Source organism: Rhinolophus hipposideros (assembly GCF_964194185.1).
Source record: "Rhinolophus hipposideros genome assembly, chromosome: 4".
Lineage (NCBI taxonomy): Eukaryota > Metazoa > Chordata > Mammalia > Chiroptera > Rhinolophidae > Rhinolophus > Rhinolophus hipposideros.
In genome coordinates, this window is record NC_138050.1 from 7,017,879 (window position 1) to 7,032,907 (window position 15,029).

At 38.2% G+C, this 15,029-nt stretch overlaps 1 protein-coding gene across 5 annotated transcripts in view; it reads left to right on the plus strand.

The window, feature by feature from the left end:
- Positions 1-15,029, plus strand: part of LNX2 (ligand of numb-protein X 2) — a 65,258-nt gene that overhangs the window by 26,971 nt on the left and 23,258 nt on the right. For 3 of the 5 annotated variants that reach the window (XM_081045730.1, XM_081045731.1, XM_081045732.1), the window contains exon 3: positions 4,449-4,953. In XM_081045730.1, coding sequence (XP_080901856.1) covers positions 4,547-4,953 — 407 coding nt within the window. In that variant the 5' untranslated portion in view covers positions 4,449-4,546. Of the gene's footprint in view, positions 1-574; positions 656-3,067; positions 3,256-4,448; positions 4,954-15,029 lie in introns of all 5 variants that reach the window. The other 2 variants (XM_081045733.1, XM_081045734.1) reach the window with 2 other exon arrangements.

Here is a 15,029-nt window from a genome sequence, read left to right on the forward strand (position 1 = left end):
TGGTTGCTGAGTAGTAATCCATGGTATGGATGTCCCGTAGCTTTTTTAATCCATTTACCTATTGAAGGACACCTGGGTTGTTTCTAGTTTGGGGCATTACAAAGAAAGCTGCACAGGTTTTCGTGTGAACACCGGTTACATTATTTCTCTGGGATACATGCTCAGGATTTTGGTTGTGGGTTGCAGGGTAGTTGCAAGTTACTGTTTAAGAAACTGCTGAGTTTGTCCGGAGTGGATAAAGGGATCCTTAGTTGTAAAAGTTTAACCACCACTGCTTTATGCAAAGGCAGCTATCAAAGCTGATTTGTAACGTATAATAAAAATGTTCTTGTGCTGATGCCATCAAGTAAAAAACAAGAAACTTTGTTTTCAGACTTTTGAAGATTAAAGGGAGTGATATGTTATTCTTTGTAATCACAGGGCAGGGTCCAATATGTTGATTGCTTTGCAGTGCCACAAATAAATGTGCTTGGTTTTCTCTTGCATATTTATATAGTTATATTATACAGTTCAGAATTCTCTACATTTCAGGCTCAAGTATGAGCCTGAGAACAGTTTTTTATTTTATTTTTAGTGTATATTATGTGCCAAGAACCAGGACAACAAGAGATAAAGAAGACGCTGTTGTCTTTACCCTTAGAGAGGTGAGAAGACGGTAAGGAAGCATGCACATGTAATTGCTGAAATGCAGGTGTGTGCAGAGAGCAGCAGGAGCCGAAGGGAAGGCAGGTGTGCCTAAAAGTAGGAAGAGGCAGGTAGGATTTGACAGAGGAGGGAGAGTTTGAGCTGAGACTCAAAGAATGAGTAGAAGTTTGCCAGGAGGACATGAGAGGGTATTTCTAGACTCTTGGCATTGAGACGTCAAAGGCTGTTTCCCACCTGACCATACTTGGAGGTAATACTTAGCTCACCATCTTTTTTCCCTGTGCTGGGTCTCCTAGGTTAGGGCCAGTGAGGGCTCTTTCAATCTGAATCTAAAATACCATCAAGAGAAATTACCCAAATAATATATAGTTGTGGAGTGGGCAAATTGTGACAACTGTAATTCTTTCTGAGAGTCTCTGATGTACCAGGATATTCTCGTATCATAAACCAGGAAGAACAAGCATGTTAACCCTAACTGGAGTTACGTAGTGAAGCCATGTCTTGTAGCTCCCTTTCCATCGCACTGGCTCTTTCTCAAGATATTATTTAAAATGTGTTGTAATATTCCCAGCCAATGTAATAGTTTCCATCTCTTTACTATTCCTGGAATATTAGCTAAACAGATAATGTAGTTTGTAAACATATACACTATGCTACATTTTATATTTTGGAAAATATTGAGGACTACTATATATTTAACTTATATTTTAATATTTCAAAGTGTGCTCAAAATATCTGAAATCAAGATTATATAAACATGGGCATAGCCTCCCATTTACACAGATGTATTTCTAGTCACTCAAACCAGAGTGATCAAGCATATTGTCACCATTTGGTCATTCAGCATTTTTTGAGCGTCTCCCTCTGGACATTGAGCTCTTACAAGCTCATGGTTCAGTGAGGGACAGAGTGTGAGAAGTGGTATAAGGTGCTACAGAAGAAGTGGTGTAAGGTGTTGCATAAAGGGGAAAGAAAATCATCTGCCTGGATTGGGAATAGAGGGGTGGGGTTGGGGATTGGAAAAACAGGGTCAGGCTACCTTTGTCCTGACGAAACTCGAAACTCGCAACCAAGGTTTTGATGAAATAGCTTACCCTCTGTCCTATAATTACTTCATTTACTGTTGCGTTATTTTGAAGCAAGAAAGAACTGATTTATTTTCCTTTTTCTCAGTAATAATAAATTGTATGGCTTTAGGCAAATCCACATCTGTCCAAACTTTTGTTTCTTTATCTTTGATAATAGTCATAATAGCTAACACTTATATACAGCACCTTTTATGGGTCAGGCACTGTTCTGTACACACACACACACACACACATCCATTCTTTATATCGACCCTTTGAGATAGTTGAGTAGTCCTCAATATTTTCCAAAATATAAAATGTAGCATAGAGTATATCTTTACAAACTACATTATCTGTTTAGCTAATATTCCAGGAATTGTAAAGAGATGGAAACTATTAAATGGGCTGGGAATATTACAACATATTTTAAATAATATCTTGATGTGTTTATTCCCATTTCACATATGAGAAGGGAACACGTTCAGTAAGGTCACAAAGCGGGTAAGTGACGGAGCAAGGACTTGAACCCTCACAGAGGGCTCCGGGGTGCGGCCCCCATTTTAATCTGTTCAGATGCACATGTCGGTGATCTGTTTTCATCTCACGTTTCATAACAGGTATTTCGGGACTGAAGATAATACAGTTGTTATTTGGTCTTTTAAATGGGAACATGTTATTTTTCCTCTTGAAAAGATTTTGTGACAAAAATGAAAATAAAGCACTGAAAGTTATTTAGAGCTTTAGAAAACAGCTAAAACATAATAATCTCAAGAGAAATGTTTTCTTAGTCATTATGTGGGAGGCTAGAATTGCAGTTTATTTTCTTGAGGAATGGAAAAGTTAGGATAACCGCTGTCACAAAGAAGAGCCAAGGACGGTGTGCATTTTCTTGCTAGTGGGTGGAAAACAAGCCTCTGTAAACATTCTGTGTTCAAACACATGGTCTGAAGTAGGTGGTGTGTGTCTCCTTAATCTCACATACCTTGCACTGACCTCTAAAAGGTGACGATGCTCAGAGGGAAAAGAACAAGCCCCACGAGTTACAAACTACAAGGAATGTTCGCTCTTTCTGGTGGTACTGATAGGCGTCTAGATCACAGGCTGCTCTTACTGTCCTTTTAAGTAGTTTTTAAAAACGCACAGTTTATCTGAGATCAGCCATCCCATCTGAATCCTGTCCCACTCCCTCATAATTCATGGCCGTTCTTGTTAAATCTGTTGCAATGTTAATGTCGTTTTTCTAATAAATACACCAAATAATATAGCAAATACATATGTGTGATTGGAGGAAAATTTCATTATTGAAGCAAATGCTAGTAGCATTAACATGGTGTCTCTTTCTGTCCTTGGGGCAGGCGCAGCTGAGGCGTACCATCCCCCAGCCTCGAATACAGTTTCTTCTCCTCGTCCTTGACATCTTGATCTGCTTCTTGATCCCTGAATGTGTGTGTACGCTCGGATCCCTGTGACTTAGCCTCAAGATGTCCTTCTCTGTTTTTCTCTCTGGCCAGTCAGTGCTTCCCGCCACAGCTCAGCAGTCGCAGTCCGTATTTTTCCCTTTTGAAAGTATTTCCGGCCACAAAGCCAGACTGAGCTACATGCCAGTTCTCATCTTTCTCTGTGTTCACATGGCATCCTAGCATCACTTCCTCAGAGTACTTATTACATTGCATTTTAATAATGGGTTTTCTTAACCGTCCTCTCCCTCCCTCTCCTCTATCCTTGTGCAGTGTTTGGCACATACTAGACACTGTAAATATTTACGGGAGAATGAATACAGACAGCTGCTGTCTTTGCTTGACTTTTTAACCCCCTGGGGCTGCAGCCACAGGAATATGGAAACCCTTATCTGAGGGGAGCATTCCTTGGTAGGTCTGCACTAAACTGGGGTGGGCTGTGGTGAGAGTCTTGTGTTGGAGAGGGGACACACACACACACACACACACACACACACACACACACACGGTTGCTCTGAGTAAGCCAGAACAAAAGGGAGTGTGAAGTAATATGACGTGGAATTGAAATTTATAGCATGTCTTATCTGTTTAATTGAAGTACAGCAGTTTTTTTCTTTTAGTGGCCTAAAATAGTATTGTATTTTATGAATTTGTACAGGTGTTATTTATATATGTTTACAGATTTATCTTTCTATAATCTGTTATATAGAAAGAATATTTAAATCATACATACTTGGAAATTCATTTCTCCCCAAACGTAGTGCAGAGCAAAGGTCATTTCTTAAACAGACACCAAATTATCCGTGAGACTACATTTCAGAGACACGATCTTTGGTTTAGTCCTGTCAATGTGTAAATTCAGTCAGAAGCAAAGAAGCATGACTGGGATTGCCGATACAAATGTATTAGGCACTATACCTCAAATTGCATCATTAGCATATCGTGTAGATTAATTTGGCTTTAAAACAACCATTGAGTAGTGAACTATTTGGGGATTTCAAAACAAATTGATTGTTTCTTATGTCACGCCGTACAACACATGGCGTCTTTCTTTTTAATCACAATTTCTTTCTTTACCGTGAACTTGGCAGTGTACATCCTTCTTAGCCAACTAGCAAATTAATTTCGTTTTTGTATTTTTATGACTAATTTATTACCTGATCCAAATTTTAATTTTTTACTGAAAAGGAAGTTAACTAGTCATGTTATGTTGATACTTGTAGCCTATCTTGAGGACACTAATTACTTTTTTTTTGTTTGGTTTGTTTTGTTTATCTAGAAAAGCCTGGGTTTTTTTTTTCAAATGCGTCACTGTCTATTAAATTGAAGTGGAAGTCTAACACATGAAAACACAGAAACTGCTGCGGTTGATTCAAAATGGGAACAACTAGTGAGGAGATGGTGTCTGTGGAACACACCTCCTCCTCGTCCTACAATCCTCTGTGTTTCGAATGTGGCCAGCAGCACTGGACAAGAGAAAACCACTTGTACAATTACCAGGCCGAAGTGGATGACGACCTGGTCTGCCATATTTGCCTTCAGCCCCTGCTGCAGCCTCTGGATACCCCCTGTGGACACACGTTCTGCTGCAAGTGCCTCAGAAACTTCTTACAGGAGAAAGATTTCTGTCCACTGGACCGCAAAAGACTTCACTTTAAGTTGTGTAAGAAGTCTAGTATTCTAGTTCATAAACTTCTGGACAAATTACTAGTGTTGTGTCCGTTTTCTTCCGTGTGCCAAGATGTAATGCAGCGCTGTGACCTTGAGGCACATCTTAAAAACAGGTAAGCAAGCGCTTTGCGGGAGAGAATGAACGGGGCGTATGACAAGGTGTTCCCACAGATGCTCGGCATACAATACATAACTGAGCTGCAGGGGATAGTATTTAACATTATCCATCAGAAAACATGAATACAGAAACATGAGCAGCAGGATATAATGATAGACTCTTTTTGCAAGGCGGTTTGGCAGTTTGTTTTAAAAATTACAAATGTAAATATTCTTTTATCTAGCTTATTATCCTAAGAAAATAATCCAAAAAGGAAAAATTGTATATAAAGATGTTCGTGGCAACACTGTACATACACAGGTCGATCAATTGGACTCAATCTAATTAACAGTAAGTAGGGCAAGAGTTAAACATACGGTATTATATCCACTCAATGGGATATTTTGCAACCAATAAAAATAATGATTTTGTTGTAACATGGAAAAGTAAATGTAAATAATTTTATTTGCTAAGATCTTAGAAAGATTCTGAGTTCAGGGACTAGACTGAACAAGAACTAAGAGTTGGAAACTTTAAAATATTTAGTGGTTATTTTTGTTCTGAAAAGCTTTTTAAAAGCTTAACTAATTTAGTTCACTGATTGTTCAGTGAGTTGTGTAATTTGACTTCGGTCAAATTCTTGATCTTTAAAATTTTAACCCTGTGGAAGGGTTAAAGTACATCTCATGTCATAAGTAGGTAGAATCGCATAAAATGACAGAAAAAAATATATTGATGTCTAAATTTCAAAGGGAAACCAGCCATGCAGTGTGAAGTTGCAGTAATTCTGCATATGTTGTCAGGTTGGCTCAAATAAACTCTTACAAAAAATTATCTTTAAAAAGCTGTGGTCATTTTGATTGCTGTGAAACAATGCATAGTATAATATGTTGGGTTTAGAAATAGTGCTAAGTTTAATAGTGCTAAGAATATACTTACATATGCTCCTGACAAGGTGTAGAACAGCTTATCATTATACTCACATATAAGATCACAGAATTAGAGGAGAGTCATCTAATCCCCTCGCCTTACAAACCAGGAAACTGAATCACAAAGATTTAGAGCTAGTTAATGGTATAGTCAGACTTAAACCTCAATACTCTTATTTACATTCTAGTGTACCATGGCGACTTTACCACAGGTTGAGTCATATTCTCCACTACTATGTGGTAGTTTCATATGCACATGGGTATACATGTTCTAATATTAAGTATTAGTGTTACAAAATGAGTGTACTCATTAGAAATAATTAAGATATGTGAGAAAGAACAAGACGCTATCAAAGTATCAGAAACATGAAGATTTACAGAGAAGTTGCTTAACTCGGAGCTCTTTTGTCTAAAAATAAGAGCTAAGAAAGAGTACAGGATAAATATATAGACTTTTGATAGATAAATAGATTTTTGTGTATTTTTGGTCACCAGCAGGTGTAGAATCCGAACATGGCAGCAAAGACCTGGAAATTGACAGCAGACTTTTAAATATGCTAGTGAGGATCAGGCCTAGGCACCGCTGAGGTTGCAGAATATTTTAGGCTTTTCTTATTTCTCTCAGTAGAACTATTCTTTTTAAGGGATAGGTTTTTTCGTGACTCTTTTATAAATATCAGTTACAGGATGTTAGAGGAACTGAACAAAGTCTCAATTCAGTTACTAATCATTTTGATAGCAGTGAGATCAAATTTTCACAAATTTTTAGGAACATCCACTTAAGTAAAATGCATACAATAATTCAGTAAGGCACACCTCGTTTTGTTGGCTTTGCTTTAGTGTGCTTCACAGATGTTTAGTCTTTCGTCTTGTTTTGTTTATAAATTGAAGGCAAGATTCTCCATCAGCAAAAAGATTCCAATTTGCTTTATTGTGAGACTCACGTTATTGCAGTGGTCTGGACCGAAACCCACAATATCTCTGAATTCTGCCTGTGTGTAATTGAAGTATCAGTATTTTCTATCAAGATATTTATGTCGATAATGTAAAAACTTGGGAATTGCAAATGTCCTTTCATCTGGAGGTTGATAAAGGCTAAGCAGTTATGTCTAGTTGAAAGTTCCATTTTCCAAATGTGCTTATTAATATTTTAGCTACTAATTTAATCATTTCCAAAGCGTCTTAGGTCTTTATTGTGAAAGATACATTAAAAAATGTGAATGAGAAGTGGCTGGTTGGCTCAGTTGGTTAGAGCCCAGTGCTCATAACACCCGGGTCGTCGGTTCGATCCCCACATGGGCCAGTGAGCTGCGCCCTCCACAACCAGATTGACAACAACAACTTGACTTAGAGCTGATGGTCCTGGAGAAACATACTTTTCCCCAATAAAATTTAAAAAAAAGAAAAATGTGAATGATTTGAAAAGGTGGGTGACTTGATTGATACAAACAGCCAAGAGTAGCTATTGGTTCATAAAAATGAAAAGGTAAATTATAAAACCGAATTTTTATATCCCATTTGAACAGATGTGTGATGAACAGCGTGATCTTTCTCTAGTCTCAAATAAAAATGTTGAAATTCTGGTAGAAATATTTATTATCCAACACTCAGCCCTAAATAATATGTAGTTCATTTGTTCATTCAGCAAATGTTACTATCTACTATGTGCCAGAAACCATTCTTGTTGTCAAGTACTCTGCAAGCTGATAGCGTGTTAGAATCTGCTGCTGGCTTGTAAATTCCTTTAGGGCCTGAACCACATATTTACCGACTTTGAGTTCCTTTGCGCCAAGTTGACACTCAGCTAATGTTTGTTCAGTTAAATTGAACCTGTGTCCTGGTTATCCATTGCTAAGAAACTAACCACCCCAAATATAGTGACATAAAACAAGCATTTGGCTCTGTTCATGGATTCTGAGTCAGGGATTCAGACAGGGCACAGCGGGGATGGCTTGCCTCTCTGAGGTGACATCTGGGCCACAGCTCGGAAGAACCAAAACCCAGGGACTGCAGCAGTTGGAACTGGAGAAGCTACTTCCAAGATGGTGTCTGTATTCGCATGTCTGGCACCTTGATGGAAAAAACCAGAGGTGTAGGCTCAGCTGGAACTGGACAGCGGGAGAGCCTAAAGGTGGTCTCTCCAGCGTGACAGCCTCAGGGTATTTAAAGTTCTTCCATGTCGCTCAGGGTCCCTGTGACTAAGGCAGAAGCAGCATGGTTTTGTATGATCTAGCGTTGACGTCATGCAATATGCCTTACGCTGTTATTCTGAAGCAGTCCACCGAGAGTCAGGGGACGGGCACGGGCTTCACTTTGTGATGGAAGGAGGTGAACATATTTGCAGCCATGTTTTAAAACCAACACAAACTAGCAACAAAAGGGATGTCGTGAGGCACAAAATAGGGTTATTACAACTGTGGCATTTCTGCACACAGTCTCACTCATCTGTTAGAAACTGGTAAGTTTCATTGAAATTCACAGGCTTGCAGCAGCAGCAGCAGTGATTCGATGGATAAAAATAATACAACTGTCATGCCTTGGTTCTTGAATTTTTAGGGTTTGGAAATCCTATTAATTATTAGTAGAAATGCAGCATTAGGAGTAGTTTGCATAAACCTGGTAATTTTGAGTTTAAAATTACCTTCCCTATTTGACTGAAATTCTACTCTTAAGAAATCTGCTTCAGTTTGAGAACAGTGGACATTTTGTCTTCCAGCTAAAAGCAGAACATTTGTAAAAGATGAATGTGTTTTTAAATAAAATTACTAGTTGTTAACTGATTATATATTAGTAAAACAGTGACGAATTTTAAAAGACATGGGGAAGTACCCATCTTTGAAAGGAGAAATAAAGCTTTTAAGAAATATTCTATATATTGTACTAAGCATATGACATTTTCATTTTAGTAATTACTTTGTGAAATTCTGCCAAGCACCATCAACTATAAAGCATCCCTGCTGTCGCTCTCATCCCTGCGTCACCCTCAACAATTTCACATTTAAAGTTTAGGGATTGTCAATGTTTTTGCTGTTGTTAGAGTGAGCGTTTGTGTCCTAGCTTATTGATGGCAAGGTTCAAAATCATTTTTCTCTTCCCCCTACAAACCTTACAGTTTAGCAATATTGTAAAAAGCTTGTGCAATATAGAGAAAACCTTTAGAGAAGTCTTTTTCCATTCTGAAAGCTTTTCTAGTTCATCACGTGGTTTTGAAGCTTCAGGGGTCAGGGTAGGCTGAGGCAAGATTGCTCTTTGAAATGTGCATTTTAGCTTGGAGGGAAGTTTGGGTTTGGCACATTCTTACCAGTATTCTTTTCTCATATGTAATGTAAAAAGAGATATATATTTGCAAACCATGTATCTGATAAGTCTAGTATCCAGAATATATACAGAATTCTTATAGCTCAATAAAAAGTCAAGTAATCCAATTTTAAGTGTGCGGAGGATTGGAATAGATAATTTATCCAAAGAAAATACTGAAATGGCCAATAAACACGTGAACAGATGCTCGACATCACTAATCCATTTTTATACTGGATTGTTTGTCTTTTTGTAAAGTGGTGAACATTCTATATACATTCTGCATACTAGACCCTTATTAAATATATAATTTGCAGCTTTTGGTGTCCTAAGAAACCATTGCCTAAGTCAACGTCACAAACATTTACACCTATGTTTTCTTCCAAGACTTTTATCTTTAAGCTCTTACATTTGGGTCTGATCCATTTTTAATTCATTGTGATTGGAGAACATGCTGTGTATGACTCAGTCCTTTCAATTTTATTAAGGCTTTTTTTCTTATGGCCTCGCACATGGTCTGTCCTGGAAAACGCTCCATGTGTACTCAAGAGCAGTGTGTCTTCTGCTGGTGATGGGCAGAGTGAGTGCTGTATAGGTGTCCGCTAGGTCTAGTTCATTTACAGTGTTGTTCAAGTCTTTTATTGGGGAAGGGGAACAGGACTTTATTGGGGAACAGCGTGTACTTCTGGATTTTTTCCAAGTCAAGTTGTTGTCCTTTCAATCGTAGTTTTGTGGAGGGCGCAGCTCAGCTCCAGGTTCAGTTGCTGTTGCTAGTTGCAGGGGGCGCAGCCCACCATCTCTTGCGGGAGTCGAACAGGCAACCTAGTGGTTGAGAGGACACGCTCCAACCAACTGAGCCATCCGGGAGGCAGCTCAGCTCAAGGTGACGTGTTCAATCTTAGTTGCAGGGGGCGGAGCCCACCATTGTTTGTGGGAGTCAAGGAGTTGAACCAGCAACCTTGTGGTTGAGAGCCCACTGGCCCATGTGGGAATCGAACCGGCAGCCTTCGGAGTTAGGAGCATAGAGCTCTAACCGCCTGAGCCACCGGGCCGGCCCCAAGTCTCTTTTCTTGTTCTTGTCTTTTCTTGTTCTTGTCTAGTTCTGTCTATTATTGAAGTCTTACACTACTATTGTTGAGTTGTCTGTTTTTCCCGTTAATTCTGTAATGTTTGCTTCGTGTACTTCGAGGATCTGTTGCTAGTTGTGTTTATAATTGTGATAGCTCCTTGACAGCTCGAGCCTTTCATCATTGGGAAATGTTCTTCTTTGTCACTAAAAACAGTTGTTGTCTTAAAGTCTATTGTGTCTGAAGTCAGTACGCCCACTTAGCTCTCTTGAAGTCACTATTTGTATGGTGTAATTTCTGTCATTTTACTTTCGACTTATTTGTGTCTTTAAACCTGAAGTGTGTCTCTTGTAGCCAGCATACAGTTTGGATCATGTTTTCTTTTTAATCTATTATGCAAGTCACTGACGTTTGGAGTGTTTCATTCATTTATATTAGATGTAATTACTGATAAAGTAGGATTTATGTCTGACAGTTTGTTTGCTCTTTGTTTCTGTATGTCGTGTCTTTTTTGTTTCTCTGCTCCTCCATTTCTTCCATCTTTTGTGTGAGGTAGATATTTTCTAGTATGCCATTTTAATTCCTTTGTCATTTCTGTTCATATGTATTTTTTGAATTATTTTCTTAGTGGTTGTGCTGAGGATTACAATTAACATCATAATTTATATCAGTCTAGTTCAGATTAATATCAATTTAATTTCACTGATATTCAAACACTTAGCTCATATATAGTTCCATTCCTTCCCTCTCATCTGTGCTGTCATAATTATGAAAATTACATCTTTATGCATTATATGCCCATCAAAACAGAATTATAATTATTATTTTGTGTGGTTGTCTTTTAAATCAGATAGGACAAAAATGGAGTTATAAACCCAAAAATATTTCTATACTGTTTTATATTTACCTACGTAGTTACCTTTGCCAGTGCTCTTTATTTCTTCGTTTGAGTTACTGTCTAAGGTCCTTTCATATCAACCCGAGAGACTTCTTTTAGTATTCTTTTAGTATTTCTTGTTGGGCAAGTCTGCTAAAAACAAACTGTTCTGTTTCTGAAGGATAGTTTTGCTAGATATGGATTTTTTTGGTTGAGTCTTTTTTTTCTAGAAGTTTAAATATGTCATCCTTGGCCTCTGGCTTCCATGGTTTCTGAAGAAAAGTCAGCTGCCAACTTATTGAGGACCACTTCCATGGGATGAGATGCTTCTCTCTTGTGCTTTAAAGACTCGTCAAACTCGTGAAGATATTGGTCATTTTGTCTTCAGATATTTTTTTCTGCCTCCTTCTCTCTGACTCCTTGTGGGACTCCCATTCTGCCTATATGATAGTCTTGATAATGTCCCACAGGTCCTTGAGGCTTTATCCATTTTTTTTAAATTATTCTTTTTGTTTCTGTTCATCAGACACACAATCTCGGTTGACCTATCTTCAAGTTCACTGATTTTTTTTCCTTCTTCCTCTTCAAATCTGCAGTGAATTCTTCATTTTTACATCCAGAATTTCTATTTGGTTCTTTATTTCTTCATTGATATTTTTGTTTGGTAAGACACATTCTCGAATTTTCCTTTAGTTCTTTAGGCATGGTTTCCTGTTCTTCAAACACATTTATGATACCTGATTTCAGTCATTGTCTAGTGGTAAGGCCAATGTCTGGGCTTCCTCAGGGACAGTTTCTGTTAACTGCTGTTTTTCCTGTGTATTGGACATAGTCACTTGTTTCTTTGCATGGTTTTAAATTTCGTATTGAGCACTAGACATTTTAAATAATATCACGAGGCAACTCTGGAAATCAGATTCTTGTACCTCTCCAGGATTTGTTATTGCTATTTGTTGTTGTTTGTTTGTTCGGTGACATTCATTTCTAAACTAATTCTGCAAAATCTCTGCTCTGCTTACTGGTCAGCGAATGACTGGACAGAGACTTCCTTCAATGCCTGTAACCAACAAGTTTCCCAGTTTTTCCAAGGGGCTCTGTGTGTGCGGTGGGGCACATCTTTAGCACTCAGGCAGTTGACAATTCCTCCTTAGCCTTCATTTTCTGCTTTCACAGAGAATCAGTGTTAGCCAGAAGGGAGAGCTTAGTGCCTTCTCAGTTGTTCCCTGTGCATGCACACAGCCTGTATATATCAGAACCCCTGTGGACGTTTCTTTCCCTCTTAACCTTTTTGATTTGCCCACCTTAGACAGCCACGATCTTGAAAAATTACCTCTGTTTTTTTTTTCTTCCAACAAATGCCCCCAGTGAAAAGGTTGTTTGCACTAGGTGAGCTCCAACTCAGGTTAGATAAAGAGTCTTGCGAGTGGGGTCTTCCAGGGAACCAATGGGTCAATTAATGACAATTCTCTAGGAATAGGGCTTTGAAGGCACTGCAGTCTACCCCTCCAGTGGTTGCCAGACTTGTTTCCACTGTAACTGTGGGCCATTGCTTTTCCAGGCTGCTAGGGAGGTAGGAATGGAAATAGGGCAAGTTCAAATGCCGCAGAACTCACTGTTTTCACTGAGATTCACTTGTTTTTCTTGAAGAAATGCACTTCGGAAGTTACTGCAGAACTTTGGCTAATTTCCAGAGCTCAGAAAGAGTTGAGTCTGACAACTTTTGCCAGTGTTCACATTGCTTTATAGAGGAGAGGCTTTTCATATACCCTTAATCTATCATTTTCACTGATGTCACTTGATTTGATTTTTGCATATTTTAATCCATATTATTTTTATCATTTTTCTTGGTTCTAGGATGCACATATTCTTTAAATTTCATTAAGTACCTGGCATTGTGTTGGCATTTACCATGCATTGTTTTATTTTGCTTCTACTACTACTGCCTGCCCACCACCATCACTAATAGTAATATAATGTGTTCCTTAAACACTGTATGAGGTGTGATCAAACAATACGGTGAATGTGTATATAAAAATATTATTACAGTAAAAGACACATTGCCATTAATCCCCTTCAAAATACTCCCTCTTGCTTGCCTACCCTGATCTAGTTAAACATTGCATGCATTTCTTTTCTATTATTATTCATTTTTAATGTCCTCTACACTGGCCTCCTGCTACAGGGAGCTAACTGCTTGAATAATCCAAGTTCTATCCCCTGATGCCAACTGTGGTTTGTGTTATTGTTAAATACTCCATTTAATAAGATACATACGTTTTTGTTGTTTTTCTCATTCTAACATTCCATGATTGTGTTTCTAGGTACAAGTTTCTGGAATAACTTCAATTTATGTTTTCCTAAGGCCTAGAAAAAGAACTCCATAAGAATGAATTTAGTATGACGCAGTGGAAAGAAGAGACGTGTTTGAAATCGATCTGAGTTTGTTTGGACTTTGGCTCTGCCGGGTAGCAGCTATGTGATGTGACCTTAGTTAAGTTTCAAGTTTCCCATTTGTAAAATGGGAATAATAGAGTGGTTGTGAGGATTCCACGAAGTACTGTATATAAAGGTTTTTACACAGTGACTGGCACAAAGTAGACACTCAACACATGTTGGTTTCTTCCCTTTTTCTTTCAGTTCCAAGTGTTTACAAACTTGAGGAATGATGGCTTTGAGCTGTCAGGTCATGAGTTTTTCTGTGCCCAAGCCTGCTATCATCTACTCCTTCCCTGTAGTCTTTTTTTTTTTTTTTTTTTAAATAGGTTTTTTGAGATATATTTCACCTACCATAAAATTCACCTATTTTTAAAGTGTACCAATTTGTGATTTTTAGTATATTCACAGAAATGTGCAACCATTATTATAATCCAATTTTTAGAACATTTTCAACACCCCCGAGGAAAGCCCATCCCCATAGGCAGACATTTCCCATAACCAGATGCACAGGTTTGGAATGGTCTTTCCCAATCCTCCTTGTCCCTTAAGCCCTGTGGTTTTTAGTCGGCCATTTTTGTTGATGCTTGTGTTGCGTTCGCAGAAATGCTGGTGAATAGTCAGGCTTTTGCCGTCATCACCAAAAGTGTTCTAAGATCACCATGACCTTTTCATTGCCTAACTAAAGGAATGCTTTTTGGTCCTTATCTTATTTGCCCCTTGTGTGGCATTTGCATCATTGGCCACTTTTTTTGGTGACACTCTTGTCTCCCTTGGTTTCTTTGAAGTCTTTCTCTTATCGTGTCCATTTAATCTAGTTGTTCTATCTCAATGTACTCAGCTGGTCCGTCTTATTTAAATATGGGTGTTCCCAAAGGTTCTCTCTGTAACCTTCCTCTATTGCTGCCTAAGATCATTCTTTCATATTTTCACATGATAACATTTTATAATAAAATAATCTTTATTTCGTTCCTGTTAGCAACTTGCTGTCCCATTGGGAATTTAAGTGTACCTGTTCCTTTACCTCTCTAACAGCTTTAGATTTTCTTTTTAAAATTTATTTTTGCACGTTTAACAATTATAAGACAGGCTTTGTACTTATTTGGTTTGTAGGATTTTTCAGTTGGTAGCTAGGCTAATTCCCAGTGTTCACAGTCTGTCTGTATTTCCTCTTCATGTTCTGTTTCTAGCCCATATTTTCTATTGAAGACTAGCGGTTGCCCATCTAGACATTAGTGTATGATACATATTTGGGGAATTCAATCTCTACTTAGTGTTTAGTCACAGATACTTTTTATGATCCAGTTTTTGTCTCATTTTTTGTTGAAAAAATGTTTTTAAAACGTACTTCTAATGAAATCTGCTTGCCTGACAAAAGTAATTTTTTCAGTGGTATAATTTTCAAAATTATTTGTCAGGCCCTTGTAGGAACATCCCCTGGAGTGCTGCACAACAGTCCAGAAAGGAAAGTCAGGTGTCTCCTTCTTCA